We start from the raw sequence: 18,622 nt of genomic DNA on the forward strand, positions 1-18,622 counted from the left end.
AAAAGAAGATTCTTAAAAAGAAAGGTGTAAGTAATATATATTCATGAATATTATATCTAATAAAGAATACTGATCTAAATTTTTCTCCTTTTAATTTTAATTTTATTTATTTATTTTTATTGTTTTCCTTTTATATCTATCTTTCATCCTATTTATTGTCAAATCATTAAAATTTATATATTTAAAATTAAATTGAAACAAAGTTTTTTTAAATGTTCACTTATTATTTTGTTTATTATTATGATGAGTAAAATTTTTTTTTGACATCATTAGAATATAATTATATAACATAAATCAACAGAGATATAAAATATCACATATATTTAAAACAATATAAAAGAGTTGTTATTTTTAAAATATGTTCAAGTTACCAAAGATACATTAAAAAAACATGAGTAAAAAAATATAATGACAATATTAATTTATAATACAAATAAAACAAATAAAATAATATAAAAGTAGTAAAAAAATAAATAACAAAGAATAGATACCAAACAATAAAACAATAAACAAAATTAATTAAAATAATAATTATATAATATATAAATATTTTATTATAGACATAATTGAAACAAAAAAATATACATTTTTTATGTATTCTTTGTATTTCTTTTAAATATAAATAAATAAATAAATATATATATATATATATATATATATATATATATAAATAAATAAATAAATATATATATATATATATATATATATATATAATTATTTTTTTTTTTCTCAATTTACAAAACTGAAATCCAATTTTTCAGTATTCTCTTCATTTTGTTCCTCATTTTTTTTTTCTGTATCTATCGATTCCTTCATTAAGGTATATATCAATATTTTTTCTTCGGCACCTATATGAAGTATCATTTCTTTAAAGATATTAGAATTTTTAAATGCCATATTTCTAAAAATTTCTATTACTTCTTTAAAATATATGGTCATATTATTATTGCTTATTATTTCAAACTTGTCAGGATTATCAAATATATATGTAGAACAATAATCTGTCTCTTTTAAGAACTTGGTTATTTTTCTTTCTTCTTTTTCTTGTGGATATACTAAGAAACTTTTTGTTATTGTAATATTACCTTTATCACATAATGAAATCATTTTATAAATATAAGTAACAAAGGCGATGAACACTTTTTTTAATAAATCCATCTTATGTAAAAATGTTTCAAAAAATATACCTACTATTTTAATAGAATAACAAACAATGTCTTCTAAATAAGAGTGTGCTGATAAAAACGTATAATATTCAAAAGAATCTTTCATTGATATCTTTGTAGTAATTAAAGGTATGAGCATATTTTCTTGATTCATCAAATTATAGAAAAAATAAAATATAAGGGATTCATCTTTTTCTTTTATTAATGTAAATATATTTTGTATAATATTTATAGAAGAATTAATCATTTGTCTTCTTAAATTTTTGTCTTCATGTTTTATATGGATGTCATTATTATATAGATATATTGTCTTCAACTTTCTTGTAAAATTTATAAATATTTGCAGAATTTCTTGACTAAAATAACTCTGAGTATCTGGATCTAATGTATTCTCACAAATATTAACATAATGTATAAATACAATTATTTTAATATAAAATAATTTTAGCTTACATAAATCTTTTGTAAAAAGAATAGTTATTATTTGTTCTTTTTCTTCATTTTTCATTTGTTTTAAATAATTATTCAAATCATATATAGATGAATACTGGAAGGCATATTTAAGTAATTTACTTGATAATTTTTCGTCATTTAACATATTCATTTTTTTTAAAAATAAATATATTAATAAGTTCTTTATATTTTCTTTGATTTCTAAATCATTCATTTTTTCTAAAAGGATAAATGAATTTAAAAATGATTTCCATAATAAATGTATTATTACATCTTTTTCATTTTTATAATTATTATTTAAGAATTTATCAATAATATAAATATTTAATGTGAACATATTACATAACATATTATCATCTATTTCATTTGCCTCCTTTGTGAATAAATTCTCATGAGCTATTTGCATCACTTCCAATACATTTGCAACATTCTTAATATTTATAAAATTTACTAAATAGCTTAATATATAATCTAACACAATTTTAAAAAATTTTAGTTTTTTATTTTTATTCGGTGTATTATTAATTGTAGATTTAGAACAAATATTAAGGTCTTTTTCATTGTGGCTATTTTCATCATTTTCACAATCGTTATTTTTAATCTCATTTTGATTGATCCTATCGTTTGTTTGGCTTTTTTGTTCTTCTGTTTGTTCTATGTCATGGTCATATGAAAATTCAATAAGAATTAAATAATTATAAATAAATTTCAAATATATTTCTTTGGTTTCTTCTTTCAACATATCATGATATTGCCTTATATGATAACATAGAAAAGAAATAAATATTTTAAAAAGTAAATAATTTCTTTTATTTAATATAACATATGATTTGATAATATTTAAAAATTGTATAAATACAGGAAAGGCGTTAAAATAAAAAATAGATAAAGATCTTGATTTTTCATTTACACAAGTAAAGAATTTATGCATATGATGATTATAATTTAATAAATCTTTATTATCATTTTGTTCATTATAATCAAATGACCATAAATATAATATTATAGAATCAAATAATATATAATTTATATTTCTTACAATAAACTTTAAATTATATTGAGATAGGTTATTTTGACATTTCTCATTATTTATTATATAATAACAGAAAGATTTATATGTAAAAAGAAAATATACACAAGAGTCAAATTCTGAGAAAAATAATGATGAGCTATTTAAAAAATGTTCTTTATCTTCCACTTCTTCTAGATCATTAACATTATTATATATATTATTTGTTTTATTCATATGAAGATTTTTATTATGATTTAATTTATTATTTTCAGAATGTTGCATATCTGTAAGTTGTTTTTTCTTACGATATTCATTTGGTTCTTTTATTGCAAAATAGAAAAAATATTCCACAAATTTATTATGTGAGTTACATAATTTTATATCATTTAAGAATAGAAATAAATTATATATGTCCATAAGTGGGTATAGAAAAAAATGTGAAAATTGTATCTGATCTTTTTTTTTTCCATCAATATTATTTGTAATAATAATATTACTACTATTATGATTATCATTCTGATCATTATTATTATTTTGGTTACCTGAAGGGTAATTATTAATATTAATATTAAAATTACTACTACTATTATTATTATTATTATTATGAGATGGTGAATTATCTTTTTTATTATTTAAATACATAAAATTAAATGACTCATAATACATCTTTAAAGAGGTAAATATGTTTATTTCATAATTCGTAAGTAATTTTATTTCATTACTTGTGGATGAAAATTCATCGATTATAATTTTTGAAGACTTAAATATATTTAAATATACAATCAATATTTTTATAGCTAACCTTGATAACCTATAATGTTTTATTCCATAATTTATATTATTTAAAATTATTTTTAATAACAATTCGAAATTTGTATATAACGTACAATTATCTAATATAAAATCCAAATTAATTTTTGTAAAATTTGTTTCATCTATTAGAATATTCTTATTATATTCATTATTATAATCATTAATATTACTATTATCTATTAAAATTAGTTCTATATAATTTATTTTTTGTATAACATTTTCATTGCTATGATGATAATTTTTATCCATCTCTTCTGAATTTAAACTACTATATAAATTATTATTATTAAATGTATTACTATGTTGTTTATCTTTTATATTAAGATTATCAATTTTCTTTACACTTCCAGATTTGTTACTAGCCAATTTTCGTTCTACTTTTAAAATAGTACGATCTCTCAAGACTTTTTTCATATAATTAGAGAAATATGAATCATTATGAACATAAATATGAGACGATACACTTATTCTATTCAAAAAAAAGTACAACAAACTCATAACTAAATATTTAGTGTTGTCAGAAAAGATAATATCATTTTTCCTCATTTTAAAAAGGTTAAAAAAATATTTTGACTTATTATTTTTCATACAACTATTTTGTGCAATTTTTTCTTTATTTAAATTTATATGAATATTAAAATTATAATGTTCATCAAACAAAGACGTATAAAAGGTAAACCCACAACATGTACTACTACTACTACTATTATTATTATTATTACTATTATTATTATTACATTTATTATTAAAATCATTATTATTAATATTATTATTATTATTTTCAACATATCCTGTATCATTTGTTAATAAGTTATTTTCCTTCATATAATTTTGATCATAATGTTTCTTTCCACTATTCTTACAATCAAACTTAGAAAACGTTCCCTTCGATTTAAATTTGATTATGTCATATATAAAAATATTTTTTACACTTAAAACATTTTCAAATAATTTAACCCATTGATTTATATTAAAAACTCCATATATACATATTCTCCATTTTAATAAAGCTATTATATTATTATATATTTTTTTATTATTATTATAAAAATTATGAATTATTAAAAGGTAGTAATCAAAATTCTCATGTAAAGGTATAATCACATTTTTTCTAAACAATTTATATAAACATTTAATTGAACATTCTAATATTCTAATATTTCCAAAAAATATACTCTTCTGTATAATTGTTGATATTATATACTTATACCTTTCTAATTCTATCATATCTATTACATCGAATAAAAGATTGAATGTCTTAAAAAGATTATGATTTATTTTTTTTTCATATGAAATTAAAAATATTTCTAATATACACAATAATTTCTTATCAATTTCTTTGGAGATATTTGTACTTTGATAATTATTATATTCATGATGATTATGATTATTACGATTGTGATTATTATGATGATGTTGATGATTTATATTATAATTATTCTTCATTTTATTCTTATATCCATTTTCATGTTTTATCCTCTTCAATATATTTAATATATTATTATATAATCTTATAATATATTTACCTCGTGTAAGTCTAAAGATAAAAGAGTTAACATTTTCTCTCTTTAATATATATGCATATACAATATCTAAACATTTTTCAACCCGTACAACATTAATATGATTTTTTATTCTTTTTATTATAGAACTGAAATTTTTTAAAACTCTTATGAAAATGTCTTTATTGTGTGGAATTACTTTTAGAATGTCTACATAAAGATCAAATAAATGGAGTATTTCATCTTTTGTTTTATTTTTATATGCTTGTGGCGATAAATTTAATTTATTATTATTATTATTATAATTATTGTTTGTTGTACATCCTTTAAAATCCTTTGAATTTAATTCTACAATTTGTTCATTAGAATGTATTTGATGGTGTTCCTTATTTGGTAATTTTTTTTTATTCACACTACCATATATATTATTTGAATATGTAGTTATACATTCCATCGATAATAAGAGACTATCATATTTCTGAGAATTATTTATATAATCATATTTTTCATTGTCTTGACACTTCCAACATATCCTTTTTTCTTCGTTATCTACATTTTCTAAATTAGAATGGTCATTTCTTAATTTATTACTAATTATATTATGAGAACCTGGGAAATAATTTAATTTTTTTTTCTTAATTTTTTTAAGATATTTCTTTCTATTAAAACAATTTGTATATTTCAATTTATGATATGACAATGTTACATTTTTTATTAATATTGAAATGAATATATATAAATCTGTATTTTTTTCTTTAATAATATAAGAAGAATAGGTTTCATATAATTTCATAATATAGCTAAATATATATGTATCTATATTTTCATTGCATCCAATAAAATATGTTAATATTTTTATGATGAAAAAATTTATCAGATAATATTCTTGTTGATTAAAATTATCACTTAATAAATTAAACAGTGGCATGATGCTTTTAAAAAACTTTGCTTTCATGTTAATTTTATAAAAACATTTTTTGTTAAAAAAATTATCTAATATGTATAAACATAATATTAATATATTTTTATTTTCCTTTTTATTTATATCCCAACTATAAATATATTTCATAATTTTATTAAAATAAATATATGTGTTTTTATATTTTTTATTTTTCATATTTTTTTCTATTTTTTTCTTTTTTAAATATAATTCAATTAGATATACAAAACTGATCAATGCTATGTCATAATATGTATCATAATTATTAGTTAACATATGTAATATTTCTAATTCTTTTGAATATCCCCATATATATTTATTTTGATCCGCTTTTTTTTTTTTTAAATAATATTTTTCTCTAGACTTAGTTACACATTTTTCTTTTATTAACGTATTTATTATCAAATCATCGAAATTAGTTTTATTATTAACAAAATTGATAAGAACAGATATGAAAAAATCAAAATATAATTCATCATTTGTATTTACATTTGTGAAAGCTTCTAATATGTTAAATAATTTATTCATGTTATTATGTATATTTTCCTTTTTTAAATATATTTTATACTTATTACATTCCTCTAACGTAATATTATTATTTTTATAATTAAGTTCACTACATTTTTTTTCATTTTCTGATTTGATATAACTTATTGAGAGTTGGTTCACTTTTTCATTCTCATTTGTATGATATGATTTATTTATGAATAAAATAAATTTATTAATTCTATAAAATATTTTTACTATATATATTAAAAAAATTAATAAAATATTTTCTATATTTATTGATCTACATATTTGTGTGAAACCATGTTCGTAAAAATAAAAATGGCTAGATTTTTTTTTGAAGTAATTAGGAACTGTCTTTTTTTTTTTTGAACGTTTTTTTTGTTCTCTTGAAATTTTTTTCTTTATCTGGTTATGTTTTTTTATATCTTCCAAAGTATAAATATTATTATCAAGATAATTATTTTCATTATTATTATTATTATTATTCTTTTCATTATTATTTTTTCCCTTATCAGCTATGTTCTGTTTATTGTTACTACACGACTTGTTCATCTTACTATTATATTTTATTCTTATTTCATTTATTTTTGTAAAAAAATTGAATAGAGTACTTACAATATTGTATATATGATCAAAGAATAGAAATGTTAACATATGGGATGATAACATAACATAAATATTCTTTAATATATATATAAAAATAAAAAAATTGTCTACTATAAAAAAGTTATAGGAATTCATTTTTTTCTTACTCATCTGTTCTTCATATGACAATATGAAATAATGAATTTTTTCTTCATCAATTTCATTGATCATTACATCAAGTATATCTTGTATTAATTTAAAAAGTGTATTATTATATAATATTTCATAATTAATAAAATAATTTTTCATCTTTTCATAAATAATCATATTATTAAAGGATATGTTTATATCTATATTTTTATTTATATCTGCACCTTGATCTATCATGGCCAACATTTTATTATCTTGATATGTATAACATACATTATTTTTAACTTCGTATACTATTGAAAAGACTATAGAATATATTAAGAAAAAAGATATTATTCTTCTTAATTCGTTTATAGTTTTTAAGGGATGTGTTTGTACTTTTGATAGAAATAATTTACATATATCAAATATGCAATATATTAAATTATTTAAATGATATATTTTGTAATGTTGGAAAGAGAAATATAATATTTTATTTAATGATATAGAACTTATAATTAATATACTTACTTGTTTTTCTATATCGTCAAATGTATTTAATGTTAATGAAGTCATAAAATTTGCATTAATTATAGTAATATAATTTACTAATAATGTTATTAAATTATAAATATAACATGGAAATTTTAAATATACTTTTAAAAATAATTGTATGATATGTTTTAATAAATCTATATCAATATATATACCATTCATATTATTTATTATAAGTTTCAGGAAGCGTTCATATTTTTCATATTTCTCTACATTTATATTATGATTCATTATAACTTTATTATATAAGTTTATTAACGCTTTTAATATTATGTCATTTTTTTTTTTTTCATTTATATCTAAATTGGTATCATTATTTAGATTTAGATATTTCTTTACATTGTTTTCCAGAAATATTCTAATATGTCTTTCTTCAAAAGATGTATTTTTATTAGGTTCTTCATATTTGATATTATCATATTTTTTATCACTACTTTTATTAGATTTACTTTTCTTAATTTTTTTACTTTTTTTTTCATCTTTATTTATCTTCCCTTTTTTTTCATCTTTATTTATTTTTCCTTTTTTCTCGTCTTTATTTATTTTTCCTTTTTTTTCATCTTTATTTATGTTTCCTTTTTTTTCATCTTTATTATAAAATGGCATCATACCCAAAAATGAATTATAATCTCCAAAAAAATTATTGTATTTTGTTTTGCTATTTGAAGATTTAGTATTTGGTTCATTTTTTTTTTTTTTGCTTTTATTAACATCTTTAATATTATTATTATTATTATTATTATTATCTGTATATTCATTAATATTTTTTTTATTAGATTTCGAATCATTTTCATATATATGTTCATTTTTTTCGTCCCCTTCTTTTATATGCGTATCGTTTGTAATATTTGTGCTGGAAAGTTGGCTATTTTGTTTGGATAAGTTTTCCTCACATTCACTAGATGAATAGGAATGATTTTGCACATTATTTGATATATGTGAATCACTAGAATTATCAACATTATCTATTTTATCTTTATCTATTATGTTATTTTTTTCATCACAAATATTATCACCATTGTCGTCCTTATTGTCATTATTATTAATATTATCAATATTATCAACATTGTCATTATCAACATTGTCATTATCAACATTGTCATTATCAACCTTGTCACTATTATCAATACTGTCTTCATCATCAATATTGTCCATATTATCATCATCATCCATATTATCATCTTCATCAATATTATCATCATTATTAATATCATTATTTTTATTTATATTTTCTTCAAGAGGTGGATACATCTTATTGGCTTCTTCAAATCTTGCCTTATTTTCTTTCTCCTTCACAACTGTATAGGTATCCTTTTTCCTCTGCTTAATTAACTGCTTAATTATTTTAGTAAAGTAATATATACAATACTTTATCTCAAAACTGTTTGATATATTATCAGTATAAAAGACCCCTCCAACATTCTTATTCTTTACACATGTAGAGCATAAAAAATCTAGGATATATATAAAGAACTCAATAATTTTAATAATTGATTTAGCACTAAACTTTTTTGAAAATAAAATACATTTTTTAAATGATTCAAAAAATATAATTTTTAATAATGTATTTCTTATTAAAGTAGTATAAAATTTGTTAGCATTCTTATCTTCTACAGTTAATGGTACTAATTCACTATATAACCAGAATTCTTTTTCTCTCATTAATTTATTTTCATATTCTAATATTATATTAATATAATCATTTGTTTCTTTATTGTAGGTCAAATTCATTATATTTGCATTCGCTGGGTTTCTTAAAAATTCAAATTTTTTATCATACGACTTTTTATTCACAAATGATGAATAATCATGTTTATCTAAAAAGGGATGAGATTCTTTTTTATAATAATTAAATTTTTCTAAAATATTTAAAAAATGTAACTTTTTCAATTCATTATAATCATGATGAACATCTGAACATATATTTAATAAGATGCTTTTAAAATAATTTAAGAATGAATTAAAATTATAAATAAATAAAACATTTTTCATTTTTCTTAATATTTTCTTATTATATTCATTATAATTTTGAAAAACGAAACCATCAATACATTCTACTTTCATATAACTTTCTACATCACCTCCTTTTTCATCAGTTTTTATTTTACTAATTTTTGACACAAGTTCTTCAGTTGCTGTTTTTAGTAGATCCGAGAAAAAGTAATGTTTCTTTTTTATTTCTTCATTATTATTAATATGACGATGGTTATTATTATTATAATTAATATTGTTATTATCATTAAAATTATTTTCAATGATATCACTTTTTAAATTATTATTATGATTATTATTATTATCATTATATGATTTCTTTTTCTCATCAATATAATCTTCATCTCTAATATCATCATCAGAATATTTCTTTTTTTTTTTCTTCATAATATTTAAATTAAATAAAAAAGTATCATCAATATGTTTTTTGTTAGTTCCATCATTATCTTTACTATTATAATAATTCACATTTGCACAATTGCAAAATATTATGCTAACAAATCTTATAACATATTTCAAATATACTACACTCACATAATTATTTATATTTATATTATCTATTATATGATTTATAAAGTATTCATATTCTAAAAGAGAATATTCTGGATGTAAAATAAACAAATTTGATAAACATTTCAATGCAATATACTGTATGAAGAAATCTTTATCATTTAAACTTTTTTTTAAATATTTGAAAATTTTATCACACTCTGATACATTTAGTTTACTGTATTTTATTATAGAATTGATGCACTTTTTATAAAAATATTTTAGTTCGAGGTTGTCAGATTTTCGAATTTTTTCTATAAAGATAATAATGAAAAATATACGTAAAAAATATTAAATAAAATAAACAAATATTTACATATAAATAGATAAAAGTAAACACATAAAAATATACACATATATATATATATATATATATATATATATACGTATATGTTTCCTTTTTGATTACTTGAATAGTCTATTATGGAAGGGATGTGATAAGATAATTTTACGGGAAGATGAAATAAGATCAACGAAATTAATATAATGGAATTCTTGAATAAATTTTCAGGGATATTTTTCAATTCACTTGATGTATTACTGGTATTTTTATTTATATCAAATATTCTATTAAAATGATTAGTAATATTAAATTTTATCTGTTTACAAAGTTTTATATAAAATATAGCTAATAATTTTAATATGAAATTCGAATTGTTTTTTGATAATACCAATAATAAATCATTATCTACATTTTCTTCAAATATATTTAACAATAACGATTTATCAACTTGATCTATTAAATTATTTATTGTTAATAAGTTTTTTACTATTCGAAAATTTATTATATTATTTTTTATTATATTTATACTACATAAATTGTCATATTCCTTTAACATAAAATGATAATTCTTTTCTAATAAGTTATATGTCCTAAGCATTTCCTTATCTTTTATTTTTATATCTTGATCTATCATCATCTTCAAACATAAAACAAATAATTAAAAATAATATAAATGTACATTAAAATATAAAAAATATATACAACAATATACAATATGTTTTTTTAAAATTATATATTTTAATATATATTTGTATATAATTAAATAATTATATATACTTTTCGGATATTTTATTCCTTTATTTTTATTCTACACTTTTATAATGAATTCCAATAATACATAATATTAAAAAAAATATAAAAATAAAAATAAATCTATATATAATTATTTACATTAATAAATACTTTTTATGGGCATATAACTATTTTTAAATACAACAAAAAAAAAATAAATAAATATAATATATATAATATATATATATATTTATATGTATACAATATGTAATAATAATAGTATTTTATAAAATATCAGTCAATTTCTATATATAATAATATTTTTTTATTATATTTCAAATTATAGAATAAATATGATAACTTAAATAATTGTTTATGTACATATTTATCTAAATTTTTGTTTTTTTATATATTCCTAAAAATAATATAAAATAAAATAAAAAGAACTTATGTATAGTATATATATAAATATATATATATATATATATAATATATTATATATATTTTATATAATATGCATTTAAATTACGCATCTACTCAATTGAATGAAGAAATCTATACAAAATTTTTTTAAGTATAAAAATTAAAATAAAATTACTATACTATTCAAAATTTATATTTTAATTTAATTTTATTTTGTTTAATTTCTTTTTTTTTTTTCTTTTTTATATCTATAATTTTGTCCTCTATATAATTTTTCAAAAAAAATAAAGTAAAATAAAATAAAATAAAATAAAAGTAAATAAATAAATAATAAATTTATATTTTATATCAACAGTTAAAATATCAAATGTGTAATATTAATGGAAAGTATAAATCTAAACACAGAACAATTTTTTTTTTTTTTTTCAAAGTCACGATTTATATATAGATTTAAAAATAATATATATATATATATATATATATGTATATATATTATATATAATATAATTTATATAAAATTTCGAAATATATATAATAACCATATATTAATATTTATTATCGTATATTTTTTATATATTAAATGACAATATATTTTATGTTAATATTTAGAATAGTGTGAAAAAAAAAAATATATATCAAAATTTGATAATTAAAAATGAAACAAAAATTTTCGATTTTTTTTTTTCTTTTTTAATATATAAAATTAAAAAAGGCACAAGAAAAAAAAATAAAATTAAAATAAAAAAATATATATAAATACCAAATATAGCAAAAGGTACAAATATATATTTTGACGTAAAAAAAAAAAAAAAAAAAAAAAAAAAAAACCCATAAAAAACAAAATTTTTTATACAAATATAATTTTTCATAATTGTTTTTAAAAAAATATTTTCCCTCTTTTGTATATGGACACGAATAAACTATATATAAAAATACTAGTAAATATTAAAGACACAATATAGGAGACAAATTTTAATTTTTTAGTTCGATTTTGTTCTTCTATTAATAGTTGCTGTGTTGTATCTCTTTGGTTTTCTTGTTCTTGTATTTCCTTATAATATTTATCTATAGAATCGTAGAAAAGATTTCTTTGTTCCTTTGTTAGGTTCATCTTTTTTAATGTAATCTCATTTATATTTACAAAAGCATCATCCACATATATATAATTATTCTTATAAAAAAATGGAATTAAATCATTTAAATTATATTTGATTAGAAAATTGGAAACATCTGTTTTTAACATGCTTTGTTCATAATTCTTTCTTTTCCTTATTTCTTTTTCTTCATAATTTTTTCTTTTTTCTTCTTCTTTTAATAAGGCATGCATTTCATGCTTTTTTAAAATATCAGAATAAGTTTCATTATTATTATTTTTAAGAGAAGGATCAAATTTATATTTTAAGAATAAATCACATAAAGTCTTTATATTTTCACTTGCAGCAATATGTAAAGGAGAATTATTATTATTATCTAAACAATTTTCTATATTTATTTTATTTGTTGCTAAAATATATTGAGCAATATTTGAAGAATGTTCCTTAGCACAAATATGTAAAACAGTGTTTCTCTCCTTATCTTTTATATTTGCATCAGCATTAGAATCAATTAATAACATAGCTGCTTCTTCATTATTTCTTTTAATAGATATCATTAAAGGTGTATTTTTTTCATTATCTAATATATTAATATTAGCATTATTTTTTAGTAATAATTCAATACCTTTTATATAATTATTTTCACTAGCCAAATGCAAACTTGTTTTCCCATTTTTATTTTTTGAATTTATATCAATATTTTTCGATATTAATAATCTACTTACATTTATCATGCTATTTCCAATAATCATACTTTTCATTAATGCATTTTCAAAAGTCTTTTTATCTTTTAAAAATATATTTACATTCTTTTCATTTATTAAATAATAACAACATTCTGAGCACCCTCTTTCAATCCCATATAATAAAATATTTAACCCTTCTTTATTATATTCATTAAGGTCAATATTATTTTCATTGTTTATATAATTTTCTAATTTCTTTACATCATCCTTTAATATAATATTAAAAATTTTCGAACTCATTTGATAAAATTGAAATCCTATAAATATTTAAATAAATATAAACATAAATAAACAATAATTAAAAATATAATAAAATAAATAAATATAAATATATATATAATGTTATCTATAATAGTCCCTTCTTAAGTTCTAATAAACATCATATGTATATATATATATACATATATATAACTTTATATTCCTGTAGTAATAATTAAAAACTTATAAATACTTTTTTAAATATAAAATAAAATTATTTATCAAAATATATATAATTGGGAAAAATATATGTAAAATAGGCCCACAAAAAAAAAAAAAAAAAAAAAAAAAAAAATACATATATATATATATATATATTTTTCTAAATATTATGCATATGTTAGGTAATATTCTTTTCAATTCTTACAATATATTTTACATATAATAAATAATACACACATATTGTATATATATAAATACATATAATTATATATATTTATTAATATAAAAGATAATTTGTTATATATATTATTTATATATTTTTCTATTTTATTTATTTTTTCTTTTTTTTTCATATAAAATTTAAGCCCTTTTTGATCTGATATTTTATTATGGATCTCATTTTTGTTACTAAATATTTAAATCTTTGTTATATGAACTCTTTTTTTTTATTTCATTTTATCTTTTAAGAATTTTATAAAATCATTTAATGTTTTAAAATAAAATATACTGATATGTACATATATATATATATATATATATTTCATTATATAAGTACGACAATACTGTTATATTTTGAGGATATATGAATAATATATTTAAATCTTATTAATATATATATATATATTAACTAATCTGTATATATTTATGTGTATAATATTTTGACGTATACACATATAAATATTTGTTATAATATTATATTTTTTTATTTTTAAATATATATATATTGATTTATACTTGCTCGTGTATGTAGTCCATTTAACTATATATACATTCATCCTCATTTTGAATATTGCACTATGTTGTCTTCAAGAAATGTGATAAATACAATAAGAACAAACTATTCCTTCTTTCAACAAATAAGAAGGCTCAAGAAAAAAACTGTGGAAAACCAAGATGCGAAAATCATAGATCCTATTAATAACAACAATGAGAAAAACAGAAGAACGCATTATCTAAAAGCGAATACATTAAACGTGAAAAGCATAAAGGAAAAAAATATTATACTCAATAATAATACAAATAAATTAAATGATGAAAAAAATAATAATGTGTCTACGAAAAATATGAAACCTTCCAGTAGAAACAAGAATAATACGATATATAATTTGAAGTATATATCACAAAAAAGTGATACAAATAATAATATAAATGTTTCTAATAACCCCAATGTATATATAAATAAATTACATGATTATTTAGACATTTCTAACAAATCGGAAAACGAAAAAGTAAAAATTAATAAACTTCTAAACAAATTAAAAACAGAAAACTTAAGCATTCATGTTATTTTAAATTCATTAAAAAATTTGTGTAGTATATTATTAAAAAAGAATTCTATTGATGTGGATAAGTTAATTGTTATGAATTATGTAAAAAATAAAAATTCTTTAAAAAGGTTCAAAAATTATTTTCAAGATTCTTTTGTACATATAGAAAATTATTTAACAAATTATATATGTTTCATAAATGAAGATAATATTTTTGAATTATACAAATATTTTTATTATTTAAATTATCCTTTGAATTTAAATACACATGAAGTTTTACAGGAAAAATTATATTTACATATCGATAAATTAGATAATTTAAAAACTATTCAAATATATTATATTATACGATCATTTTATGAACACTTTTATTTAAAACAAGTTGATTCTTTTCTTACCTTAGTTGTTAATGAAAAGTTGCAAAAATATTATGAACAATTAAGTCGTATGAATAACAAAATAAATAATAATGGAAATCATATATACAATGATTTTCCTAATAATGGGAAGTATATAAATTACACGTTTAATAATTTATTTAATTCAAATGATTTAATAGATAATATAAATAATACAAAATCTTTTATATCAGATCATAATCATAATAATTTCATGAATTATTTGTCCAATAATAATATTAATTTTACTAATCCGAATGAAAACAACAACAATAATAATAATAATAATAATAGTATGATGAATGAAAATAAAGAAAAATATATAAATGATAATATATCTTCATTACATTATATGTGTGATAATAATTTGAAAAATGAAGAAGGTATCTATAATAATAAAATAAATGTTGAAGATAATGAAATTATATTAATATTTAAATATATACAAAACTATCACGATAATATGGACTTTTTTTATAATACATATATTACTAACTTTATACAAACAAATCGAACAAAATTTTCTATTGACACATTATTACTTATATTAAATATATATATAAAAAATATAGATGAATTGTTTAACAAAAATATATTGGACATATTATACTATAATATAGAAGATATGACAGAAGATAATTTATTATTATTTACAGAATATCTGAAAAAAAAAAATAAAATGGCACCAATGACAAGTACTACTATAGCAAATAATGATCATAATCATGATCCAAATGGTAATAATTATAGTATTTATTATTATAATTACAATGATAGTCATAATAATAATAATAATAATTTTATTATACGTCAAAATGGACATATAAATAAAATAACACAAGAAGCTATATTTAATAAAATTATGAATAAAATTAAAAAGGATAAGGATTTAATTCTTCCAAACAATCTGGCACTACTTTTTCTCAATCTCCATGAAATAATAAACAAAGGGACCTTTAATACCTGTGAGGGTATAATAAAACCACAAGAAAATGTTAAAAATGAAAATATCATGATTGAACAAGACGACAGTTATAAAAATTGTAATGATGAAATTTGTGACGTAAATAACGGTAATATAGAAAAAGAATTAAGCGAAAAATCATGTGTTAACGTTTATGAATCAACTAATAATATAACTGAAAAAAATATTCTACGAGGTGACAACAAAGTTTTAAATAGAGATAATGATATAAACAATAATAATAATAACAATATTAATAATGTAACAATGAACACATCTATTGATCAGAATTCTCAAAATATTCAGAATAATTCTAATATTAATATGAATAAAAATCTATTTATGAAAGAATTTATAAATTTTTGTGATGAATATTGTAACAATATTAACAATTTCTCATCCATTCTTGATTTATATTTAATATATATAAAAAACGAATCAGTTCAATATAAGACCATGAATACCTTTGAAAAAAAAATTAAGATAAATAAAAATAAACTATCTCAAGAAGATATTTCAAATATTATATTATCGTTAAGTATATATCCTCATCATAATACACAAATGTTGAATTATCTAGAAAATCTAATAAATGAAAAATTAATACAAGGAAAAAATTATACACCTACTATTCAAAATGATAACAACAGTATACATAATAACAATGTTGATGTAAAATATATACATACAAATAATACGAATTATTTGATTGATATATCATTAGCTTTAGGTATTAGTGGAAGAAATAATTTAAAACTTTGGAACTATATAGATGTGGATAAAATTATTTTAACATGTAATAAGAAATTATTATTATATTTATCATACAGCTTCTTGTTAACAAATTATGTATGTCCGATATCCTGGTTTTTTATTATTAGAAGAATTGTAGAAGATGTTAAAATATTTAATAAGAAACAATGTGAACTTATATATGAAATATTGAAATGTACTGTTTTATTTAATTATATAGATTTAAATAATTTTAGTAAAAATGTTTTACATATAACAGATAGTAATACTAAAAAAGGCATAGCCTTATCACAACTAAATTATTATAATAAAAAAGAAAATAATAATTTCTTAAAAAGTTTTCATTATTTATTAAATACATCTTATTATCATTATAAAATGAAATTATTAAATAATCAATATGTTTCTAAAGTACCTTATGAAGATATTTTTATTTATTTAAAATTAAATTATGAAAAAAATGTAGAATTCAAACAATTATATATTATACCATATTTACTAAAAGATTATAATGTTATTATTGATCCTTTACCAACTACACCTATTCATAAATCTAGTGGATATATTATGGGGGAAATACAATTGAAACATAAAGTTTTTCAAAATGATAATTATGTTGTTTTATCATTTTTTGATGGAATGTGGAATGAATTTATTAATCCAAATAATCAGAAAGACGGTGAGCATACGTATAATATAAAATTATTGGCTGAACATTTTAAGTCATATGTCGAATCACATATAAAAATTAAAATTAATAAAAATTATAGCAACAATAATGTCGTAACAAATAATAATAAAACAACACAAAATAATACTATTAATACACACGAATATTTGAAATTTAAAAAATCAAACAATCCCCCTGAAACAAATAATAATAAGTATTTAATAAATAAAACCAATAATATGAATAATTACACAAATGAAAAAAAATATCTGAAAACGAAAAAGAAAATTATTAACAAAAAGGAGTAACCTACAAAACAAAAAAAAAAAAAAAAGATATATACTTGTATGTATTATATATTTATATTAATTGCATTTCACTTGGATGCAAATTCATATTAAAGTATATATATATATATATATATTTTTTTTTTTTTTTTTTTGTAGTTTATATTATTTTTTTAATTATTATTCCAAATATATTTAATTTTATAGAAGATTAGAAAAACTTTTAACAATATAGCTAATATAAAGTTGATTTAAAATATTTAATTTTATTTTATTTTATTTATTTATTATTATTATTTTTTTTTATTTTGTGTACACCATGATTATATAACATTATATGAGCTTGAAAAAAAATAGATATATTCAAATATTTATACA

The 18,622-nt window shown here is 17.8% G+C and overlaps 3 protein-coding genes across 3 annotated transcripts; 1 reads left to right on the forward strand and 2 right to left on the reverse strand.

Moving 5' to 3' along the window:
* Window positions 1–729: 729 nt before the first annotated feature.
* PGSY75_1313800 (putative membrane protein) lies at window positions 730–11,126 on the reverse strand (the record flags this gene model as incomplete). The annotated part of the gene is made up of 2 exons (XM_018787202.1): window positions 730–10,460; window positions 10,616–11,126. 2 exons carry the CDS (start codon window positions 11,124–11,126, stop codon window positions 730–732), a joined length of 10,242 nt encoding a protein of 3,413 aa, XP_018639944.1.
* Window positions 11,127–12,521: 1,395 nt separating this feature from the next.
* Window positions 12,522–13,724, reverse strand: PGSY75_1313900 (hypothetical protein; the record flags this gene model as incomplete). The annotated part of the gene is made up of 1 exon (XM_018787203.1): window positions 12,522–13,724. The coding sequence occupies one exon, from the start codon at window positions 13,722–13,724 to the stop codon at window positions 12,522–12,524; it is 1,203 nt and encodes a 400-aa protein (XP_018639945.1).
* Window positions 13,725–14,701: 977 nt separating this feature from the next.
* Window positions 14,702–18,265, forward strand: PGSY75_1314000 (hypothetical protein; the record flags this gene model as incomplete). The annotated part of the gene is made up of 1 exon (XM_018787204.1): window positions 14,702–18,265. The coding sequence occupies one exon, from the start codon at window positions 14,702–14,704 to the stop codon at window positions 18,263–18,265; it is 3,564 nt and encodes a 1,187-aa protein (XP_018639946.1).
* Between the last annotated feature and the right edge of the window lie 357 nt (window positions 18,266–18,622).

The sequence above is a fragment of the Plasmodium gaboni genome, chromosome 13 (genome assembly GCF_001602025.1).
Source record: "Plasmodium gaboni strain SY75 chromosome 13, whole genome shotgun sequence".
NCBI classification, from domain to species: domain Eukaryota; phylum Apicomplexa; class Aconoidasida; order Haemosporida; family Plasmodiidae; genus Plasmodium; species Plasmodium gaboni.